At 37.7% G+C, this 25624-nt stretch overlaps 1 protein-coding gene across 1 annotated transcript in view; it reads right to left on the bottom strand.

Annotated features, from left to right (window-relative positions):
- Positions 1 to 23558, bottom strand: part of Hil (peptidase hillarin) — a 296767-nt gene extending 273209 nt beyond the window's left edge. Inside the window, exon 1 of the mRNA XM_090383747.1 lies at positions 22887 to 23558. Within this exon, the coding sequence (XP_090239873.1) occupies positions 22887 to 23399 (513 nt within the window). The 5' untranslated portion in view covers positions 23400 to 23558. The remainder of the gene's footprint in view (positions 1 to 22886) is intronic.
- Between the last annotated feature and the right edge of the window lie 2066 nt (positions 23559 to 25624).

Raw genomic sequence — 25624 nt, 5'->3', positions numbered from 1 at the left:
GGAGGTGATTATTCCCTTGTATAAGGCAATGGTTCCACACCTAGAGTACTGTATACAGGTCTGGAGGCCTCATTTCAAGAAGGATGTAGAGCTGCTGGAACGAGTACAGAGAAGGGCAACAAGATTAGTGAATGGAACAAAGGGATGCCCTTACGAAGAAAGGCTTAAGTTTTGCAAATTACAGTGTCTGGAGACTAGGCACCAGCGAGGTGATCTGATAGAGGTGTGTAAAGCCTTGAATGGTTTGAGCATGCTCAATGCTGAAGGGATTCTTCCTCTCGCTCAGAATAATCACCTGAGAGGGCATAAATTCAAATTGAGGAAAGACAGATGTAGGACAGACGTGCGGAAATTTGCCTTGAGCCAGCGGGTGGTTGGTTGGTGGAACAGACTTCCATCCCTTGTCGTGGAAGTTGATAGCCTAAATAAGTTTAAGGTTCAGCTGGACAGGTATTTTGAACGAACAGAGGGGTGAAGTGGAAGTGGTTTTTTTTTTTTTTTTTTTTTGGCTGATGCTGCATGAGCTTGCTTTCTTGCATCAAATGCCTCTACTAATGCTAAATAATGGTAAATCCACAAGTTCCAGTCAGTATCTGGGAAGTTAAAATCCCTAATTATAAGACATTCTGATATATTGGCCCACTCTATTTCTCTGTACAATTGTTTGTCGTACTCATTGGAGTCATTAGGCCTATAACTCACTCATATTGTCATTTTTGCTTTCCCTGTGCTTATGTCACACCAAACTGACTGAACACTGTCCATCTATGTCAAGTGGATGTACAAAAGAAGTATGCATTAAGTTAAGTTACCAGGAAAACAACTTCGTTCAACTGTTGTTTCATTAACCGGCAAAATTAAAACAATTTTTAAATTTAGAATTATTATGAAATCATTTTTAACACCGTTATGAATAGCGCCGGTCAGCAATTTGCATGAAATGTCTTGTACAAGCATTAGACGAGAACTGCGTTCCGCGGAATAGTTTGGGAAACAGTGAAAAATCGTAAATGAAAACGGAAACAGTGAAAAATTGTAAAAAAGTTTGGGAACACCGTGAAAAATCGTAATTAATAATTAAAAAAAAAAAATAAAATAAATAATTTTGCATATTTGTGGCGTACACCACTTTTGTATCATTCAAATTTTTAACATAATTTTTTTTCATCCGTTATTAATATACTGGCATCGACTAATAATCAAATAGACCGCGAAACACTATAATTTGGCGGGCTTTGCATAGAGAATATGCAAAGTATGGGTAGGTAATGACAAGTACGGAAAAGTAGGAATATAGTGATCTAATATGCCATTTGTATGCGATTTAGCCTGGAGTACATGGGTTGAGGGGAAGCGAACCGATATCATGCATCATTCGGGTAGATGAAATAAAGTAGCCTTCCGCTGACACGTTCTTGCAAGTTTACACAGTGCTGGTGGTGCGGTGCGGACTGTCATCACAATTCCAAGATTAGTTCTGTAACAGTGCGGAAAACTAGTAAGCTTAACTAAACTCACTTCCTTGTATAAATATTTTTTTGATAATCAGTATTTCGAAATATTATTATTAAAATAAATTACCATGGAGGTCATTTATTTAGTGAGACTAGAGCCAGGGGGCACAAATATAAAATCCTAGAAAATAACAGAAGACTGGATTTATTATCTTTTGTTATTCCCTGCTTTTGCTTTCTAATGTGGCTGAGGCAGTGAGTCTGGCTAAGTTCAAATTAGAATTGAACCTTTATCTTGTAGGAATGGAAATACACTGCTCGAGAAAATTAACAGAACGCGTAGAAAACGCGGTGTAACTCGTGCAGCTTGCGATGATGCGGGACAAAAGTGTATCATAGAATAACGATGAAATGAGGCGGCGAGAAACTTCGGGCAGGTATAAGGAATATTTACAGGGGTTGTATAAGAATTACTAAAAAGGTCACATTAAGAAGTCGATACAAGATGCTCTAAAATATGGTCACATGACAACAGTACGGAATCCCTCCAACGGCTAAACAGGTGAACCACGCTCGATATAAGCTTGTCTTTATGATCCTGTGGCAACGAATTGCAGCTCAGCAGCTCAGTGGCGCGCAAACTTATTTCGCTCGCGACCCCCTTTATTAAATATAAAATTTATGCGACCCCTCAATGTAAACCCCGAGGGAGGATGAAAAGATTTTTAGAAAAGAAAAATGGCATTTTATAAATCATGTACTAGAAAATTTTATTTGAGTACTGAGAAAGGAATAAAAAAAAAATTGTTTCCTTTTTAATTTACACATTAAAATAATTGTTTAATTTTTTTATTGAATACAGCAAAAATAACAAATCAAATTCTTATTCTTCAATTAAGATAACAAAACAATTAATGAGAAGGATGAGCCTGGATAACCGATAATATTTGGATGCAATATTTGAAAATGCTAATCTCATGTCATCGTCTGTATCAGGTCTGGAACGTTGTTTTGTTTTTATAGCTGTTAATTTTGAGAAACGAACGTCACATAAATATGTAGACCCGAAAGGTATCTTTGTATCGATATTTTCGATAATTTTGGATACTCATCTCGAAGAGAAAGCCAAAATTTTTCTCAAGTAGTCTTGAAACGAGCACGTTAGACGCTTCGTCAGATGACAGGTCGATGAGATCTTCCCTTTTGCTCAATGGTAATTTTGGGACATGAAGAAATTTGACAAGTAAAGGGATCACGAATCCAATACAACTTTTTTTTTTCTGGAGATATATTAAATCGTTTGGAAAAATTCTTAATTAGCATTGTTAGGTGGGTGGCAATGACATCCCTAAATTGTAAAATGTCAATATTATTGCTATTAACAAAAATCAGAAAAACACGGGAACATTTCAGTATTATTTCGCTCAAATTCAGTTTTCCAAAGGTTAAGTTTATTTTTGAAAGCTTCTGAGTACTAATATATTTGTTCCCTGTCCTTGTTCAGGCTTAAATTATACTCATTAAGTTTTTCAAATATATCAACAAGGTAGCTAAGATTTCCAAGCCATTTTTTAACTGTAAACAATTGAGCAAGGTTCTGATAAAAACTTCATGTTTGAGGACAAAAAAACGTCGCAACACTTTACCACTGGGCAACCACCTCACTTTCGTATATAAAAGAAGCGTTTCATAAGCGGATCCCATTTCATTACAAAGTACAGTATAGTGGAAATTCTGTTATTTAAGCTTCTGCTTTCAATAAAGTTGGTCACACGTACTGCATCTTTCAAAACTTCGTGCAAATCAGTTTGCATTTCCTTGGCTACTAATACTTCCCTATGCATAATGCAATGGTTAAAAACGATATTTGGAGCAATTTCCTTTACTTTGCCCTTTAAACCTTTATTTTCTCCTGTTAATGCAGCCATCAGTACAAATAGCAACACCGTTGTTCCAAGTTAGATTATTTGTTTGAAAGAAAATATTTATAACATCAAAAATCTTCTGGCCCGTCGTTCTTCCTTCCAAAGCTTTGCAAAATAGAAAATTCTCCAAAATATCTTCCTCGCAGCAGTATCCAATATATACAATAAGTTGAGCAAGGTTTGAAATATCTGTGGATTCATCTAATTGTATTGCAAAAATTGGACTTCCTCTCAGTCGATTTAATAAATTGAATTTTATGTTGTCCGATGACTGTAAGACTCCTCGAAACTGTCTCTGGACAGAGGAACGGTTTTTAAATCATTGCTGTATTTTTCTCCATGCATTATTGAAATAATTTTTATTGCAGCAAGGAGAATGCACTGAATTACGAAGCAGAATAAAGCTTGCGTGCAACCAGAGCCGACGGAACATAGTAAGCCTGGTAAGCAGGGCATAGAGGCGTCAACGTCTGGGGCCGCCGAAATTCAAAATTTTTATTATAAAAGTATCTCAAGGGCGCCAAAAACCCTAGCGCCGCGCCTGCGTGCGACACACTTGCTTATGTATATTTACTGCTCCCGCACATTCGCACCTCTGACTTTTAGACAATACAGCACAGTACAGGCAATTTGAGAATTTGTCCTGTAGGAAGCACCAATTAACAGCTAAAGGGATTACCGTAAGGGATTAATTGAGTAGAAGTATCAATACATACTGAGAAGTCGCACTAGTCAGCTGCTTTCTGTGTGTCCATAGCTAGTGAACAAATTAAGGCGCGGTGGGCAGTAGGGTTCATTCGTATCTCAGACTTAGTTCGAATAGCAAGGTCTCTACACCTACAGTATTGAAAAAGTAATTTTAACAACAGGTTTTTAGCTTTTATGTACACAAAAATAAATTTATTTAAAAATTTCCGCGACCCCTTTAATTTATCCCGCGACCTCTCTGGGGGTCGCGCCCCACAGTTTGCGCACCATTGCCTTAGCTCACCAAGCGACCGAGGAGTTGGCTGTCGGCGTGCAGTGTGGCGTCCAAGGGCGTCCCACGCATGTTCGATCGGATTTAAGTCAAGGTAGTCGGTGGATATCTTCAGTTTCAAGACATTCCTCCACCATTGAGCTCTGTGTGCAGTGGTATTGTCGTGGGAAAAGAAAATCTGGGCCAACTGTACCTCTCAAAAGTCCCACATAGCGTTCTACGATTTGTTCTCTGTACTCCTATCGAACACATGAAGAGAGCTGCGGCCGTTGATCATTATTCCTCCCCACCTCAAGTGTCCCTTTCCCTGACGTTGGAAAGATGGTACAACATTCCTCGTCTCCAGTTGAAATAACGTGTAGAATCTGTATGTAGCTAAAACGGGACTCAGCAGAGAACAGAACTGTACCCCATTTGTCAGGGCTCCATGTCACATATTCATGGGACCAGTTTCGACGAGCTCTGCGGTGGTCTGGGGGGTGGGATTCAAATGAACTCTATGCAAGGCTTCCTTGCGTAGAGTCCACTTGAATAGAACCTTCTTAACACAGTCCGGTTGGAAATGTTTGCAACTGTCTCTTGAGGTTGCCGCAGCAAACTCAAGAGACAGTTGATGAGAGCACATCGTAGGGTTCCGTCTCGGAGATGTGGTTATCCCACTGAGCAAACCAGAAAAGAAGAATGAAGTGATATGGTCGCAACCCGTGTTTTTAAGGGATGAATAATTTTGCATAATGTGCAACTTTGTAAGGTGGTAGATCGATTTCTATCGGATACACAGAATTTGAATTTTAGGATGCCTATTTATATGATTCGCCTTCGGCGACACTGTTCACAATAAAATATTCTTGAAAAACATTTTTTTTTTTTTTTCTGTAAATTTTGTCGAGAAGTGTAGTATAAATATTATGTTTTATTCAGATTCTTTTTTTTTATATATATATAATTTTTTTTTTTCATAATTTATAGTCTCCTTCCCTTCTCTACTCTGTATTTTTTTCACACAGTGCGGTGCTCGGGTTATTAGTCCAATATTCATTTTAATGGGTTAGCAGTGATAGAGCTTACCTTTCTTGCTGTATTTTGTATACAGCATAATTTTAAAAGCTTAACGAATTTAAGAAAAGGACTCATGGCGAGAGCTCTAAAACAATCGCACAGATAGGGCATAGCCTCAATTTGTACGTAACATTGAGGAAACTATTACCTGCTACCACTATTTGCAAATTAAGAATATAGTACTGTACCACTATTTGCAAATTAAGAATATAGTACTGTACCACTATTTGCAAATTAAGAATATAGTACTGTACCACTATTTGCAAATTAAGAATATAGTACTGTTGTGGTAGTAGTAGTGGCATGTGATTCAAGAAAGCAAGTGTATGAGCTTATGCAGCATCAGCCAAAAAAAAAAATTACAAAACAATCCCCTCTAAATATTTGTCCAGTTCCTCCTTAAATTTATTTAACATATCAACTTCCACAACGACAGATGGAAGTTTATTCCAGCAATTAACCACCCGCTGGCTAAAGGCAAATTTCCTGTACTACTATATGCTGCCACTATTCTAGTTTAAACGACTTCTTTCAGCGAAAGAAGTCGTTTTTTAAACTCTCTGGAATATTTAATAATTACCATCTAGTTGGATTCGTGGCTTGCAGCGGAATATAATATTTTATTGGTGGACTGGTAGACGTTAATTATCTTTTCATCTTACTTTTTTAAAAGTTAAAATTTAAAAATCGTTGGCCAAAATCGGTCGCCTAAAATTTTACTAGCCCCCTCAAGAGTACGCTGCCTACTTTCAATCAAAGTTCTTGCCCAGGTACTAGCTCCGCTGGAGAAATATAGAAGCAACCAAAGCTAGGAGAAATTTTTAAAATTTTAAATTTTTAAATACCCCACAATATAATAAATATTACGAAAAAAAGCAACCACGTTTTTATCTATGTCATAATCGTGGTTCAGTGGCTTGACAGACAAACCGAAGAAGTTATCGGAGCATGTTTAAAGATGGACGTGAAGGGACGGCTTCACTGCTCCTTTGATAAGGAATCTTTGCATAGTTCCCCGAACATTCCAAGCGTGTATATCTCATTGTGATGCCCACTGCTTCTTAGTTTTTTAAAAGCAGCACCTTTGAGAAAATAACGAGGGCTGTTTATAATAATTCTTAAATAACGGAGTTTTATGATTTTTAAACAATTATAAACAAAATAAGACTTCTTCGTAAGACAAACTTGAATGCTGGCAAACTTGAGAGGTAGAGTTTGCCGTATATTCCGGCGTATAAGTCTACCTTTCAAGTACTGAAAAACGTGTAAATTTTATGACCTTATACGCGGAATATAAAATCCTAAGCTTGGATTGAAAGTACCTGCTTCGGATTAGCAAGACATCAATAAAAATAAAATAAAAAAATGTTCTTGTAAGAGGAGTTTACAGTAAGTCATGAATACAATCGTTAATCGCATTTAGCAGTCACGGGGTTGAACCACGGTCCACTCAAAGAGCGTGTGCTACTGCACTCTGGCTATTGACCACTCGGCTACGTCAACTGCATATAAACTGCCCTACTATTATTATCCGGACACCATTAATGCCAATATAGTAAAACTCTGTAAATCCGACATTTTACAGTCCATAATTTAAAATCTGACACATTTTAAAATCCGAAATTCGTATTAGTCTTTCAAATCTGTGCAAAACACAGACATTTATTTCTTTTATAAGACTTGCAGGACAAAGTTGCAGTACTGCTAAAGTTATCTGTTGAAAGTAATGCAGCACCTGGGCAAGTCGTTATAAAGGCAAATTTATTGCGCTGTGAAAATTAACACCATTGCATTATCTATATAGTATAAATCTTGTTGCTCCGCAAAAACAGATAAAAGGACAAGATGTAAATAAGTGCAATTGTCTGTGCTTGATATTCGTTGGAATGTGATCCTCTAAAACTGCTCAACCACGAGATATATAATTCTAAAATCCGGAAATTTTTAAATCCAGCGCCTCCTAATCCTCGAGGGTTGCTGGCTTCTAAAGAGTTTACTGCATTTTCAGTTTATCACATACTGTATATATTTTTTCACAGTTTATTGCCTTTTAAAACCAAATAATTTGTACACCTTTATCAGACGACAACAGTTCATGGAATTCGTCTGAAGTCTTACTTTTTCAGAACATCGTATGGATCTGATTTCGGTTTCTGAGGTTATACAGTCTAGCTGCATCACTGCATCTCCATAAAGGTTACTTTTTGTGGAGAGATAACGATACCGCTGAAGAATGTGCAATATCAAATACCTTTAAGAAATTTGATGGTCCACATTTTTTGAGTTTCTCACTATCTTCTTATGATTACTTCTCATTCGCAGAACTTCTAGTGAAACAGGACGCATGTCTTCCTTTCGTGAAAGTTTTTCCTCCTTCAATCATATACTTTTTCCATTCATTATATGAATGTGATCCTTAAATGGTTTATTAGTGAAGAGATATAATGGTGAGCTAATGAAATTCAGGCCTCCTGGTGTATCTGCAGTATTACTTTTGATTCTCGACCATTTCTTTATATTCTTTTAATTGGGATTTAAACATATCTCATACCAGTAATACTGAACAACAAATTGTAAGCTTTTGATTTTTTTCCCTTCCGAAATATGATACATCTCATGGATTTGATGAGCTGGATCCAAATTTTAAGTTAGATATCGCCTAGCACCTACAGATTTAGAGAGGAATGTAAGTTTTTCAATGAAATTTTAACAAATAAATATATATATATTTTTTGTTTATGCTCCTGGACAACCATATAAAGTCAGAGGAATTCACAAGATAGAGAGAATACAATAACATTCTATCGTATTTAGTGATCACGCGACTTGAATCTCGGTCACTGAAACCGTGATTCAAGGCACTTTTGTGTCTTCGTGCTTGACTACTCGTTTACAGAGGCTATATTAAAATATAGTCAAGTTTTTTTTTTTGCTTGATTTTTATTTTATAATAATCGAGAGCATTTCTTATCAATGTCTAGTAATAGTGTGAGCATACTGTACTTTCCACCTTTCTTGATATGGTTCCTTCTACGGTAGTAATATCGTGATTAAAAAGTTGTGTGTTCATCACTAATGTGTCTAAATCTGGGGAAAAAATCTAAAATAGGAATGGAAGAAATATATTTTTAAAGAGAGTAGCCGAGTGGTCAGGCACGAGGGTGCATAAGTACACGTGCCTTGAGTGACCGGGTCAAGCTCATGACTACTAAATACGGTGGTTTCTTGTATTCTCTCTATCTTGTGAACTCCTGACCGTGTAGTAGTCCCGGAGTATAAGATAGAAAATTTATTTATTTAATTATAAATAAATATACTATGGGATGACCACATAGGATCAATAAAGTTTACGAGATAGAGAATACAAGATTCAAACGATTTAAAACCCTTTCAAAATGATAATTTTTCAGTAACTTCTTTGATCCGTGGACCGTTGAATACAATTTCTTTGATTCTGGCATTACTAATGTGTGCAAACTTTAAATATTGAATGGTGTCTCCGTTCCTCTCCATAACTTTTACGAAATTCTTCATTAGACCTAATTTTATGTAAAGCAATGGCAAAAATATGTTTAATGTTAACTAGTGGCTTGGTTCCTGAGACGGAAGAAATGTACCATTTGCACAACAGAAACAACAGTATCTTGTATATAGCCAGATTATAAAGTATGAATCAGAGCTGTAATACTCAATATGTTCTACGTTGATAATAATCTCCTCTGATTAATTTACTAATAGCCAGATTATATACCTAAAAGGATTCCAATGACTTAGAAATCTCTGCAGATCTCTCATTTTTATATATCGTACTGAACTTTATGTAATACAGTACAGTAGATCAATGTTCTCATATGTTTCATTTATGTGGAAAACATGACCCATTGGTATAGATGGATGTATGTTTCTATTGTGGAATAACAGAGCTTTTAGACTTAATTTCGAAGGGTTGATGGAAAGCCTCCTTTCTTCTGGTTTATAGTCTCTTCCAAGGGCATCAAGTCCATCAACATCATTACAGCTAACAAAGTGAATTTGCCATAGCAAAATATGACGAAAGCGCTTTTCGTCGCTTACGAAATGTAAATATAGTTGTGTGCATCTGTTTTGCAGGCAGTTCCATTCCATTTAGAATCGATTCCAAAAGCTACGCTACGCTTTACATTTTAAATCACAGATGTTTTAATTCATTTGGAATTATCATGCTCAGTTATGTCTGGACATTTGTATTCTGATTTATAGCTCGTATGGACTGTTTCCATTGTGCAATCTGCGTTTTCCTTTTCTAATGACCAGGTTTCTAGAGAAACAGGTAGTTTGTCAATGTGACTAACTGGTCTACTGACTGACGGGAATATTCGGATACTCAGGTGATTTAGCATATATGAATAATGAACCTATTGTCTTAGTGATAACCTTCCCTCCATCCGCATGTAACAACTCGATTCCCAGTGAACGAATTTTCATGAAAACTTTTGTATTTGGACCTGTTAAAGATTTGTCGAGCCATTCCACATTTCATTAAAATCGCGCCGATAGAAATCCAGCAATTATTTCTTTCTCCATTCCCCCCCCACCGTCCTCGTATAATAACTCGACTCCCATTATATGGATACTAATGAAATTATATATTTTGGTATTTTAGAAAGAAGAAGAAGAAAGACTTATAGACCATCCCAAATTTTATTAAAATCGGACCAGTAGAAATCCGAAAATTATTTCTTTGTCCGTCCGCATAACTCGATTTTTATGAAATTTTATATTTAGCTCTTTTAGAAAGATTTATCAAGCCTTCCCACATTTCATTAAAATCGGACAATTATAAATTTGGTAATTATTATTATTATTATTTTTTTTTTTCATGCATGTCATGTAGACCATCCATATGCCGTATTTGTTACTGAAGAATATATTTGTTGTCGTGAGATGGTTCAAGGAATGGATGGACAACGTGGCGGATGTGCAGAAACGTTCGCACATAAAATCTCTTTTTGCCACATTTTTTTTTTTTTTTTTACAAGTTCGATAAACCAACGTTGAAACTTCTTGTTTTCACAGAGTACTGTGATACACAGACAGCGAATACAACGGGGAGATGGGGGAATACTCTGGGGACGTTTGACAACTAACAATTTACGTATACACATAAGCTGCAAGGTACCGTGGGGCTGGGAAACAGTTCCCCTATGATTTGCCAGCTCCGTATGAATTTAGAAACCTCGATGTTTCTAAATTCACACAGTATTTCCCCCAAAAAATAAAAATCAGAAGTCGGCACCTTATGGAAAAAATAAAATCAGCACGTAATAAGACTCAAGCTTGTAAAAAAAAAAAAAAAAAAAAAAAAGCATAACTGCCAACTCTTGTTTTTTACTTGATTGGCCATTCTCCGTTTTACTGTCATAATACAGTTGATGACAGAGTTTCTTAGTCTTTTTTTTTTTTTTTTTTTTTTTAACAAAGATAATAATGAAACTACGTTACAATTGGATTTAAAAAAAAAAAAAAGAAAGAAAAATGTGAATTTCTTATTACTGTATTTTCAACGAATTGGCTATGAGATGTGCTGTGGTAGTCTATGGGGTCTTGTCAATGATATATATGAATTTTGCTAGCAGGGATAAGGAGGTGATTATCCCCCTTTATAAGGCAATGGTCAGGCCGCACCTTGAGTACTGCATACAGGTCTGGAGGCCTAATTTTACAAAAGATGTTGAGCAACTAGAACGAGTTACAGAGAAGGGCAACGAGATTAGTGAGTGGAACAAAGGGTTGTTGTTACCAAGATAGTCTTAACTTCCGCAAATTGCAGCGTCTGGAGACTAGGCACCTGCGAAGTGATCTGATTGAGGCGTATAAGCCCTTGAATGGTTTTAACAAGCTCAATCCTAATGGGATTCTTCCTCTAGCTCACATTCCGCACCTGATGGAGCATAAATTCAAATTGGGGAAAGACAGATTTGAATAGATGTGCGGAAATTTGCCTTTAGCCAGCGGGTGGTTGATTGCTGGAACAAACTTCCATCTGTCTTTGTGGAAGTTGACAGCTTCAGCTGAACTAGACAAAACTTTTGGAGTGAATGGATGGGTGAAACGGGAAGGTTTTTTTTTTTTTTTTTTTTGGTTGATTCTATATAAGCTTGCTTTCTTGCATCATTTGCTTCTACTAATGCTAAATAAACAAAATAAACTGCATTGGACCAAGATACGTTATGATACGCTACTCTTCTGGGATTACCACATGATATTCCAGAGATATAAAAAGGAAACACGTATCCACTTAGATGGGAGAATCTGCTGAAGAAAATCAATGTCCTGAGAAGGAAAGCCGATAACAGAACTCATTAATTTGCACAGAATTCGACCTCAGCCTGGCTGACCTGTCTTGTTTCTTAGTGCATTTTTTGTTTACTTTGGCAATTATGTAATTGAGCATTGAGTGATGAGCCCATTAATTTGCATCAATATTTTATGGATATACATTTAAAATGGTATTTCATAATTTTTTTTCCCTTTTTATTTGAATATCCAGTTTCTCTGAATCAGCTTTCGAGGTAGAGAGACAGTCCCGGATTTAAGTCGTTTTCTTCACATTGCAAACTGTCGCGGATTGTACATGTAGCCTCCATACTTACATCGCTGTTCATAGAAAGTGTATCGCCCCTTAAAATTGTAATTGTCATCCGAGTAACGTAAGTATATGGCAATATTTCTTACAGATTGCATCAGATAAGATTGAAACGCGTGGGTGATGACGTAATATTGCATCAGCTGTTACTTTCAGCTATATAAGAAGGCTCTGCAAGAGTTGCAGCCATTCTTTGCTTGTGTCAGGATGGTGAGTTACGTGCAGTTGACGTCACGAAGAAGGAGTGCTATTGTTGCTTTACGTGAGGAAGGATGTTCTTCCCGTCATATTGCTTAAGAGTGCCTTGTAATCAGTCGACAGTGAGTAGATTTCTTTCCAAACTCAAGAATACTGGTTCTGCAGATAGGAAAAAAGGAACCGGACGCAAACGAGTTTCTGCACCAAAACAGGACTGCGTTTTGAAGCGCTTATGCCTTAAAAACCGTAAAGCTTCTTCGTCTGAGCTGAAAAGAGAATGGGAAGAACATACAGGAGTGGTAGCAAGTGCAGTAACAATCAGAAGACGCCTCTTCAAAAGTGGACTTCAAGCCCCTTCTCACACAAAATGAAAAAGGCCCGATTAATTTGGTGTAAGGAGCGTGTCAAATGAACCCCTGAGCAGTGGAAGTCAGTTATTTTCTCGGATATGAATTTCTTCATATCCGAGAAAAACAATTCGCTGAGACAAACGATTCGCCGTAGACGTGGTGAAGAATACCATCCAGACTATGTTGTCTACAAATTCCCTACCAGCCAAATAATATGGGGTGCATTTCGTATCGCGGAGTAGGTCACCTGCAGTTTATAAATGGTTCCGTAAATGCCAATGGATATCTGGCTATATTGGAAGGTAAATTGCTGCGACCATTAGAGACCATTTCAACTTGCCAAGTAACTGCATTTTTCAGGACGACTCTGCTCCTTGTCATCGGGCGAAAAGTGTAAGTAGGCACTTCTGTAGTTACTTTACCTTCATTTCTGCATTATAGGTTCGACAGTAATGTGTTTACATTTTTTTCAGATGAAAAAATGGTTGGAAAAACGGTCCATTACAATTCTTAGCTGACCAGGAAACAGCTCGGACCTGAATCCTATAGAGAACTGTTGGCATTGTGTGGAATCTGCAGTTGCCAGAAAGAAACCAAAGACACTTCGCGAACTTCAGGAAGCCATAATTCGTGTTTGGAACCACGAACTATCCGTTGATTATCTTCAGAAATTGGTTTTGTCAATGCCTCGACGGTGTGCTGTGCTATCATCAGGGCCAGAGGCGGTTCAACTAAATATTAGTTTGCACCTGTTGAACGTTTCATTTTGTTTTCCATTTAAAATGATAAACTGAAGCAAACTGAAGGCTTCTGATAATTTTCAGCCATAATTTTCGTGTTTTCCAAAACTGTTGTATGAAGGTTGCAAATGCTCATTTTGGAATATTTTGAGAGCACCTGTCAAATATTACTTGGCTTTGCCTTAACTGTTAATAAATATCTTTTGTTTATATTTCTCTTTGTGATGCAAGTATGCAAGTCTTTAATGTAACATATCATCACGAAAAAGGGTTAGAAATGTGAAATTCCTAGGTGATGCACTTTCTTTGAACACCAGTGCACATCACGAATCACGATTTTGCATATTTTTTATTTTATTCTGCATCCTTGCGAATCTTTTGTCTCATAGGTGGTGCAAGTTAAGTGCAATTTTACTAATTCTTGTGAAGAATTTTAGAAAGAAATAACAAATGAAGAATTATTAAGAAAATTTCACTCCGCGGAAAAAATGTTTAATTATAATTTCTATTGTTTTTAATATTAAAAGATGTATGTATTTTTATTTCACATAAATTCCCATCTAATATGGGTATTTATGTGAAATAAAACAAATATAGACTATATTTGTTTTATTTAGTGTCGCCTAACAATGGAATGTAACCGAGGTTTAGCAATCACGTCACACTACCCACACGACTGGTGAGAAATGTTACGTGAAATACTGAAATTAAAGCGATAGCTTAGGGGACCACGGTAGCCTTGTGGCAACGTTGCCTGCTTGCTGAATAGCTGGTTGAGGTTCAAATCCAGCTATTACCCTTATGGGAATTTTCCCAGGGGTTTTGCATTGAGTTTGGCGGTCTCACACTGTGATCGTGAGGTTTCCCTTCACGATGAGCGTACACAAAAATTTGATAGCGCTAGGGACGCGCGTAGACTAAACTCCGCACCGTTTTCACTGCGGACTTTACTCTTGAGGGAAGGGGGTTGGTGGGACAGCCACACCACCATCATAAGGTGGGTTGTGGGCAGTCTATTTAACAGACATGTTCTGCTCCTTAAAATAATGCACTAAGGCAGTTGACTTCAGCTGCAGCTAAAATCCATCCATTGAAATGCAAATAATTATGCTGTTCAACAAAAATCAATTGTTGGGGCTTGCGCCTGCTGAAAAATATATTACAAAATAAATACATACAACAAATAAATACAAAAAAAAAAAAAAAAAAAAGGTAGTTAACGTGCGCAGAACATTTCATTTCAGGTGCGTTAGCAAACGTTTTTACAGCAAACTATTTATGCGCGAATAGAGAAAATTTCGTTTCTGCGCATGTCAACAAGCGTAATATCCAGTGCTTCAGTTACAGTATATGGATATTTTGAGAGCCCATGTGATGTGTACTCCGAAAAAAGAAAATAATAATTGCTGGAATTCTACTGGTGTGAAGCATCGGAAGGGTCGACAAATGTTTCTTACAGAGCGAAATGTAAAATTTCCTTAAAATCCATCCACTGGGAAGAGTTATTACATGCAGACGGACGGACAAAGAAATAATAATTGTAGCATTTCTATTAGTCCGATTTAAATGATATTTGGAATGCTCAACAAATCTTTCTAAAAGTTCCAAATATAAATTTCATGAAAATCCATCCTGAGCGTTGAGTTGTTACATGCTAGCGGACGGCAGGCATGGTGAAGGCAAATAGGCGCATTATGCATATATGCTAACGTTCTTAAAAACGGGACCATATTTTACAAATGGCACAGTTAATTGCATTGTTAAGGTACGTATGCCTACTTTTATTTATTGATATGAAAACATCTATAGCGGCACATTGGAATGAAACGGAAATTGAAATGTGGTCAAATATTTGTATTGTCGCAATCATATTTCCAGCAGTAATAACTGCAGGAAGTATGACTGTGACGTCATACTAAGGAAATTTGATTGTGACAATCAAACAATCATATTTGCTTATGACTGTGCCGATGTAATCTCGGAATCGCAGTCATACCATACCTCCTGCAGTTACCACTGCAGGAGGTATGATTGTATTTCATTCTACAAATGGATTTCGCTAACCTCTTCTAAGCCAAGGATGTTTTCACATAAAACATCTTTCGTGCGTACAGAGTACACACGCTTTAATTATTTTTAAAGAAGTGTGATATTTTATTTTATAAGTTTATTTCAAAGCAGTATGTGTATTTAATTTATATTTTGTATCTGAATATTTTTTTATAAATAAAAAATTGAAAAAAAACAAAAAAAAACAACTATATGTGTATATTGTTTTTAGGGGGATGAGGGTTGTAAAATTGATGTTCCTAATTGAATACTAAGGATACGGTCACTTTACATTAAAGGAAACTGAAACATCACGACAGAGTGCTTCCGTCACGACCAAATTTGGTGATAATGTTAAGAGGAATTATAGGAATAAAAGATTAAATTTTCAAGGAATTTGATTTTGTATTAAAAAGAGATTTGTAATAAAAAAATATTTTTTTTTCGAAGCTTTTGATTAACATTTGTCGTATTCCTAGAAAACCAATATCCAATATTATTGTCCAACTGACGTACTTCGGGAGAGGACTGTAGTTGGCCAGAGGGCGGAATGCCATTTCGCGATATTGCCCAACCAACGAACAACTCACTATTGCTCAATCAGCCAACCAACCTCTCAACCAACAAGTTAGTTGAGAAGTGTCTATGTGGGTCAGTGGGAAGAGTACACCTGTTCAAAGACCAGGAACAGGATTTTCCAGAAGTACTGAATACTGGTAGTAATGGCGTATCTGACAGATGCCTTTGGATGGATTATGCGATATACTAAGATTAATCCCCCCCCCCCCAGCATTACCAGGTTGGCTCTTCAATACGTGGATGTCATGGACTGCGAGATCTCCAGTCGAGTATGTAGGCCGACCGGGCTAGCCGAGTGGGTAAAGTACCTGCCCGGCAACCCAAAGGTCACGGGTTCGATTCCCGCCTCGGGCTTGGATCAAAGTACTGCAAAAACCTTGGGAGGTGCAATATGGCCACAGAAGCCGATGCGCCAACAACTACCAAATCAAAAAAAAAAAAAAAAAAAAATCGAGTATGTCTGGGACATGATTGGAAAGCGCCACACCTCAAATTCGATACCTGTACTTTGAATTTTCAGTTGAGAGTTCAAAGGAAATAAGCCTGGGATGACATGCTGCAAGATGACATTCATCACCTCTTTGACCGATTGAATTTCAAGGTCAGTGCTTGTATTCAAGCACTAACTTTGGTACGCCTAGAGCCCTAGACAAATAAGATATATGGGAGGGCCAGTGATAACTCTCTCTCCCGGTTCTGTTGCATTATATTTTGTAATTGGTGAATGGAATCAGTTATTTTAGACCACAGTACATCCTGTTGTTATTATACCATTTTTAAATTAAATAAAAAAAAATCGCCTCGGATTTGTTTTGAACATCATAATTTGAATAATTTTTTCCTCGAGAGTCTTCTCCCCGCACACATTCACATTTATTTTGTAAATTCGCTCTTAAGCATGCGAGGGTTATAACCGATATTAATTTTCAAATATGTAATGTTTTTCATTGATATCTTAAACATTGTAATCATTTGAAAATGCAATCATTTATTCCTATACTCACTGGCCAAAAAATTAGAAAGCTTTATCAGTATCTCGTAGAGCTACATTTTTTTTCCGAATTACAGCCTGTACACGGGGTGGCATGGATTCCACTAGGTGGCTGAAGCATCTAACTGCAGATTAGACCACTTTTCACAAGCGTATTTGTCAGCTGCAGTATTATAGTCTGTAGAGAACTAGAAGCCGAACTGCCCATTTCAACAAAACTCGGACATTCTCAATTCGATTCAGATCTAGAGAATTTCCAACGTCTACCAGGATAGATGTTGGAAATCTTGAGAATGATCCTAGAAACAATCAGATATAGTTTTTGCACGGTGGAGAATTGCGTTGTTAACTTGTATGAATCCCTCACAGCCGGGTAAAAATGAAGAATTGCAGAGTGACTTTAGTTCGATACGGCAGAAAGATATTCATTGGAGATAACACAACTTTCTAACAGTGTTAACGGCGCCCAGTCCGTACCAAAAGAACATAACCCAAACCATGATTCCACCTCCAGTTGTTTGGGTGGTGGACAAAACACAGCATGGATTCGTGAGGTTCACACGCCACAGTTTCACCCTACCATCATTGCAAAAAAAAAAAAAAAAAAAAGTATAAATCGAGACTCATCAAACCATACTATCGTTTTCCACTGTTTCATAGTAGTCTTAGCATTGGTGCTACCAACTCTAGTTGAATCTTTCGATTTTTTTTTTTTTTTTGATTTTTTTTTTTTACAGAAAAAAGTGAGTGGCTTTTGTAGAGGCACATGACTGCTAAATTCTAGATTAAATTGTTGCGCTATTGTTTTTGGAGTAGTAACTTTCTGCTGCATTTTTTCCTTTTAGAGCTGCATTCTCCTTTCGTTTTCCACTCATTGTATACTTTTGAGGAGGTTAGTTTCGACACACCAGTGCGTTCCTTTGTTTTCTCAGTTGTGGCTGCTGCTACAAACTCAATAACCTTGGCTTGAGAGGAAAAATTAACCTTCTCCTTGAAGACTACCTTACTGATCGGCCATTTGTCGTAAGAACAAATCAGTCATACTCCGACATCTGTTATTCTCCAGGGGAGGACCTCAAGGCTCACTTTTTGGACCTATCCTATTTGTTCTTTACATCAATGAATTTCTCTCTCTTCTTCCATCTTCTCACCTAGTAGCTTATGCCGATGATATTTCCATCCTAATCACAGATAAAGACCCTAATGAGCTTCAACTCAAAATCTCTGCCTTGCTTTTTGTGATGCATAATTGGCTTCAAAAGAATCAGCTTATACTGAATCCAGAAAATTCAAAATATATGGTGTTTAGAACGAAAAACAAACCACTAAATATTGATTTAGACGTAACATACAAAGGAAAACAACTTGAAAGGGTGAATGAAATCAAGTTTCTCGGAATCTGGCTAGATGATAAGCTAAGTTGGGCAAAGCAAATGATAACCCTACGAAAGGAAACTTCGTCACTAACAGGAATACTCGCTAGGGCCTCTGCCTGGGTGTTTCCTTCTCTTAATTCAGCCGCACCTCACCTATGGAATCATCTCATGGGGTACCACCAGCCAAGAAAACCTTGCGAGAATCAACTCCATTCTTAATCGATGTGTTCGTTCAATTTTGGGCCTTCCCTGGAACGCATCGGAAATCAAGTTTCTCGGAATCTGGCTAGATGATAAGCTAAGTTGGGCAAAGCAAATGATAACCCTACGAAAGGAAACTTCGTCACTAACAGGAATACTCGCTAGGGCCTCTGCCTGGGTGTTTCCTTCTCTTAATTCAGCCGCACCTCACCTATGGAATCATCTCATGGGGTACCACCAGCCAAGAAAACCTTGCGAGAATCAACTCCATTCTTAATCGATGTGTTCGTTCAATTTTGGGCCTTCCCTGGAACGCATCGGTTAGTTCGAGATACAAGGAAGTGAGCCTCCTAAGCATCTACCAGCTACTGCAGAAAGCCGAGGCGATCCTTGTATTAAAAAGAGATTTTGAGATTTGTTTACAATGCTATGAAGACAGCAGACTTTCCCACTCTCTTCAGATCCTTTTTCATAACCACAGACGAAGAAGAAATATCATATAATCTAAGAAATGAGGCCAACCTGAAGATTCCGCTTTTCAGAAAAGCCATAGGTCAGAAAAGTATAAAATACAGAAGTGCTAAACCTGGAACAAACTTCCTGCAAAAATCGAAAATGTCACTTCACTAAATCAATTCAAGAAACTACTAATTGAACACATCACCAGGGATGTCTGATTCAAATTACCTTCCACTCAACTCCTGGATTTTAAAAACACCAACGTGGAAATAATGTATAAATGTTAAAGGAAGCAGTTGGCAAATAGTTTGTAAATTTCTGTGCATGTATCTCATCATATTTTTTCTCTCCTCATTTAATTGTAAAAATGTTCACAATGATATTATAAGTAGTGATGCTTTCGAAGTCTTCTGTAAAGGAATGTACAAAACACTCCAATTTATTTATGTCTTTCCTGTTGAACATTTACCTGTACAAATTCAGAATTGTACATTTTTCAATTGTATATTCATCATTTTTTAAGGGAACACCCCCCTAAAAAGCCATTCACTGCGAGTGATGGTAGACTGCTCTTTATCTTCTAACTTATGCTTGTGTTCCCCAAGGTTCACCCCCTAAAAAGCCTCCCCCTCCCTTTTTGCTGTTATCTCCCAAAAAAGTGTAACATAAAATAGGGATAAATAAATTATTATTATTATTTCATTATAAAAAAGGTGTACATTATATTTTTGACTTTGTGGTGATCTATAATTGATGTTTACTTAGTACCTCTATATAAAGAATAAAATTATTATATACGTAATATATATAATTTGTATTATGAAATGTAATTTTTATAATTATATTATTGTAATAACTATCATATATATATATATATATATACACACATACAGAGAGAGAATCGGTTCTAACAGACAGAAAATTGAGTAGGGGTGCCGCAAAATAAAATAAATGAGTTAAGGGTGCCGTTATTAAAAAAAGGCTGAAAACCACTGCCATAGTTTCTGAAAAAGTTCAGTTAATTTTTTTATCATTTATTTTTATTTGAAATTTGTACGTGTGTTACTATTTGTAATTTCATTAATAATTACCGCTTTTCATTTACTGTTTCTAAATATTCTGTGGAAGAAGATGCAGATTTACAAGTGGCCTGAGGAAGACTGATTTACATAAGGTTCTGTTGGGGGGAGGGTTGGATCTGTATTCTTTCACTTTTGGTTGTTGGTTTGCCGAACTCAAAATTATTGCGAATATATAAAGCAGCGCGTATCTTTGTGTTTCTATCCGAAGTCAATTGGCCGAAATCTCATAGAGACTAAAAATCCCACTGCGTGTTACAAAAAATATACTAATAAATAAATGCACGGTGGAGAAATGCGTTGTTAACTTGTTTGAATCCATCACAGCCGGTTAAAAATGGAGAATTGCAGGGTGACTTTGGTCCGATAAGACAGAAAGATATTCATTGGAGATAACACACCTTCTAACAGTATGAACAATGGCCAAGTGCGGCAAATTTTAACAAGTTACAGGGTCTAAAAACAGTTTACTATTTGTATCCACCCTGTGATATTGTTTAAAGAAAATTGATGTCGGAGAGAACTGGATAGAGCAGATTGTAGGAATTGGTTATACGCAGTAAATATTAATGCATTTCTTAAACATCGGATAGCATAGGTCTCTGGGATAGCATATTGCAAGACGTGTTAACAATTTCATTGTTAGGGCAGCCGGGGTGCTTGCTCATTTGGGAATGCATTTTTCGTGATGTGGTAACTTGAATTCGCAACGGGCATACTAAGGGCAGGTGCGCCACCAATAGACTACAATCATTATTTAAAAATATAAAGTTAATATTTTATTTAACTTCATTATTACCAAAGTCACACGGCAATGTACACTGTAAGGACAGAATTCATGTGATACCTGGTTCCTGGGCAACGTGACGTTGTCACCTCTCACGCTAGTGGACGAATCCACCGCATTGACGTAGACGGTAATTCGATGTCAGTATGGATAAACGTTGTGAGTTAACTGACTTTGAAAGAGGGATGATAGTGGGTGCCTGATGCATGGGTTACTCTATCGTGGAGATATACAGAAATTGCACTATCCTTGTTCAACAGTATCAAGAGTAAATTGGGAATATGCCATTTCTGGAATAACATCTCGTCGTGAACAGCGCTGTGGGCGGAGAAAGGTGGTAGATAAACATGGCCGTCGACGTCTGTCTCGCATTGTTTCAGCCAACTGGAGAGCAACAGTGGCACAAATCACCGCCGACTTCAACGAGGGAGGCGCCAGAAACGTCTCCACCAAGACCATCAGGCGATAATTAGCCGCAATAGGTTATGGGAGCCGCGGACCCACCAGAGTCCCATTGCTAACACCACGACACACGACTCTACGCCTCAGCTGGGCGAAAGGACATCGGCACTGGGCCTTGGATAATTGGTGATTGGTCCGATGAGTCCAGTTATTTCGAGTGGACGGGAGGGTGCGTATCTGGCGGAAACCGCACGAACCTATATACCTGTCACGTCAACAAGGAACTGTTCAGGTAGGTGGACGGTCGGTAATGGTCTGGGGCATGTTCAACTGGCACACGTTAGGACCTCTGGTATGTCTAGACGCATCTCTGAATGGTTCAGGTTACGTGTCCATCCTTGTAGACCATCTGCATCCCTTCATGGTCATTGTGCTCCCACAGGGCAATGGACTCTTCCAGCAAGACAAATGTGCCTCCCCACAGAGCCATGGTGACTAGAACATAGTCCGAAGAGCATTCCGTGGACTTTACCACCATGGAACGGCCTCCCTGTTCGCGGACATGAACCCTGTGGAGCATCTTTGGGATGCTGTGGGAAGGTCCGTTCGGGCCTTGGATCCTCCACCCAGGAATGCGACAGAATTATGGACAGTGGTGTAGCAAGCATGGATGAAAATACCTGTGGTCGATTTCGTTTTCGTGAACTAGTGGACTCAATGCCTCGCCGTGTGACTGTCCTTATCCGGGCGAAAGGTGGGCCTACCCGTTACTAGGTAGGTATCCCATGATTTATGTCCACTCAGTGTACTAATTTTTCGTGGCGCGTGTGCGGACTCGACTGTGCAAATTTGCGAATACGCATGCTTCTGTTACTTTTTTTTTAATAATTTTTTTATTTTAAATTTATGTATCATCACTACGAAATTTTTCGTTAATGTAACATCAGTGGCGTATCATCACGATGTTTTGCTGATTTTCTTCTCCCCCCCCCCCGAGCTTAGCGATCTAATGCAGCTGCGCCATATGATGAAACGCCACTGTGTAGCATCGTTCATATTTGCTTATTTGTATAATGAATCTGTCTGCACCCACTTTCTCCACACTAGCAATGTATTGCAATAAATTTTCTGTTTACACACGACCGCATATGGCCAGACTATCCAAATTATCGTATTATATGGTATCATCTGGATTCGAGTTCGCGGCGTGCATAACTGTTTACTTGTACTGACTACTCGGATACGTTGTCAGCGTTAATTCACCCCCTCCCCAACGTCTGTCTATCTTTATACTGTACTCAAATACATTTTCGTCCAGCAAACAGAAAAATCGACCATAGAACACACGCAATTAACAGACATAAGACATAGCACGGCAGACGAATTTAATTATTCGGGTGGCCTAAATATAATAGTTTTTTTTTTTTTTTCGGTTTTGTATTCAAGTAAGTTGTTATCTCCAAATTTATTTACATCATTGTTGGAAAGTTTTGTGTGTGTGTGCACAACGTAAACCTTTCCTTTTATAGAATCACTAAACACGATTAATAATAAAACATTCTCAGATTTGCACCTTCCCCCTCAATGCGCCCCTTCTAATACGTAATATAAAGAGAGCAGTGAATGTACTCACCAGATAGTCGTCAATTCTCCTCTCGTATCCAGCATACCGGTATCCTCTTTGTACTTTGGTGGCGTTCAAACCGTGAGCAATGTGTAGAGCACTGGCATCAAATCTACCTGCCGTGTGTTCCCTGTGTCGTCCATCAAGTTCATTAGGCCTTGGCGATGTCAAAGCACTTTTAATTCCCAGAGCATCCGCATCAAAAGTGCCTTTTCCTGACCCTCTAATTTGGTCGTTTACGAGGTGATTCGTTTTGGGTACACTGAGTGCAGCCTTGATACCCACAGACATTCCATCGAGGTGACCTGGCCCAGTTTTAGGCATATGACTCTGGCAGTACACCTCTTTATCATCCTGATCCTGTTGGTTGTTAAAGTAAGTCCTCAAGGTTAGCTTAGTGCCGCAAACGAGGCATTTGAAGCACCCTTGATGAAAAAAAGTGAAGTCCTTTAGTGGACCAACCTTATCGACTTGATAAACCGTTTGTCCACAACGAAGACAAGTGTTTTCGTAGCGATTCATTTTTGTGGCTCGTATCGCACGCACACACACACACAACACAACACGTACTTAGTGATATCCAGAAATCCCCATATTTTGACCGAACGGCCGGTTGAGGGGAACGAGCGTCCACTCAACACAGACAAGCCATGTTCACTGAGAACTGGCTGTCCACGCAGTACCAGTTCGCTAAATGACGCGTCCTGCCGGAGGATGAGGAGGCGGGGTAAACGGAGAATTCAAAACCAGTCAGCCGAGCAGCAATCGTGCTAGCAATATTGGCACTCCCGTGACGTCATCACTACCTGTACGCAGTGTGCAGTCAACCAGGTTGTACCCGTACCTTTCCACGCTGAGTTGCCCACGCAGCTTTTAACCCCACCCTCTATCTAAAACCCTCCCTCCATCCAACTTCCTTTCATGCCCTCTGGTGCTTCCTAAATACCATGCGGGTCGCACGCTGTTCTGTTTGTGCCCAGACACGATACCAGTAATTTCTTTTGGTATACAGGGACCTGTTGAAATGCTGTTATATTCACTTTGCCTTAGTAACAGTTCCTAACCTTTTTGCGCTCACTACTACAAAGGTCAGGTGCTTATTGCACCAGTGAAAATCGATTAAATTAATAAACGAAAAAATAGAAACGAATTAAAAGTACCTCGGAAGTTCAGTAAATGCAAACATGACAAAAGTCTAATGAAAGTCGAGTAAGCAGATTCTTAAATTGTCATCGATTGGTTTTCTAATTATAATTTTTAATAATGGAGCGGATGGGGCAAGGAGAGAGTCAAAGGTTTTGGCTTACACTTGTTTCCGTTATATTCTGTTTGGGATCTTCAATCTCCCCAGAACTAAAATATGTATTTGTTTTGTTATATGGTGGAAGAGGTGGATGTTTTAGAAGAGGGCAAGATGAGTATATTTTAAATTTGATATTTATTACGTTCGGTCTAGAGTGAACAACAGCTTCCGAGAATTAGGTAATTATAGCAAAAAAAAAAAAAAAAAACCAGTAGACAATAAAAAAAGAATATGTTTAAATATTGAAAAATTAGAGGGCAGGTGTTGTTCCATGAAAAGAGAAACCAAGGGAGAAGCAGACAAGAAAGTTTTTCTCTCTCTTGCTTTGGTGGCTTACCAGGCTGATGAAACAGGCTCTTTTTACTTAGTTTTTGTTAAAAGTAAGAACATTCTTCTGATTCTGGACATTATATTTAATAGTAGGTATTACAGCGGATTATGGATGGATTGCCTAGTTTTTTTTTTTTTTTTGTTTGGATAGCAAGAAAACCTAATTTAGTGTTCAATATTGTAGCCTTTTAAAAGTAATAAACAAAAAATTTACGGAGTATGAACAAAAAATTTATTTATATATAAAAAAAATGTTATAAAATGTATTGTTTATAGGCTGTGACCAAACCGTCTTGCTTGCGGTATACAAAGGAAGAATTAGCCACAAGTAGACTCTTGCCGTAAAAAAAAAAAACAAATAAAGGGAATCTGAAAACCATAAAGCGAAACTTGGTCCTTGAGGTTGTCGCAGACATTCTCTCAGATATGCCAGACAAGCTGTACTTGCTACCTGGGAGCAGGGCCGCCGCGATCCTATGTGCCGCCAGTAAGCGAAATCAAATTTGCCGCCCCAAAATATTTGGATTAAAAAATAAAATAGCATTCATTTATTGAAAAAGAAAAGAATTACAAAATGAAACAACAAGCAAAAATAACAAATTCATTATGAAATTCTGGAAAGAAATTTACATTCTAAATCACAGTAATCGTACTCTATGACAATAACAAAATTGTAATGTTAAAAAAATTATACAAATTTATGTTTCCTTGCTTTAAGAAATGCGAATTTATTATATCATTTATGTTTATTTTTTCCAAAAGGTCATTTTCTATTGAAATTATTGCCAAATTAGAAAGTATGTACTCGTTGAGACATTGTCGATCGTAAATAATTTTTAATTAATTTTAATTTTGAAAAACTCCGTTCACCTGAGGCAGTTGAAACTGGTAAAGTTAGAAAAATTCTTAGTGCAACTGCTACATTTGGAAAAGTATCTGTAAAATCGTTTTTAAAAATATATTGTAACGATTCAAATGGAGTAATATGGGGTAGTGAAGAAGAATTTAAGATGCATTAAATATGAATTATTTGTTTCGTTCACTGTGTTTGGTTTTTTGTCTAACCTACTGTTTGCTCACTCTCATAACCCAGAATCTGGAAATTACCGACATC

Source organism: Mastigoproctus giganteus, chromosome 10 (assembly GCF_048544385.1).
Source record: "Mastigoproctus giganteus isolate SK-2022 chromosome 10, ASM4854438v1, whole genome shotgun sequence".
Taxonomy (NCBI): Eukaryota; Metazoa; Arthropoda; class Arachnida; order Uropygi; family Thelyphonidae; genus Mastigoproctus; species Mastigoproctus giganteus.
The sequence above is the reverse complement of the archived record's forward strand: the minus strand, read 5'-3'. Positions and strand labels throughout refer to the sequence as shown.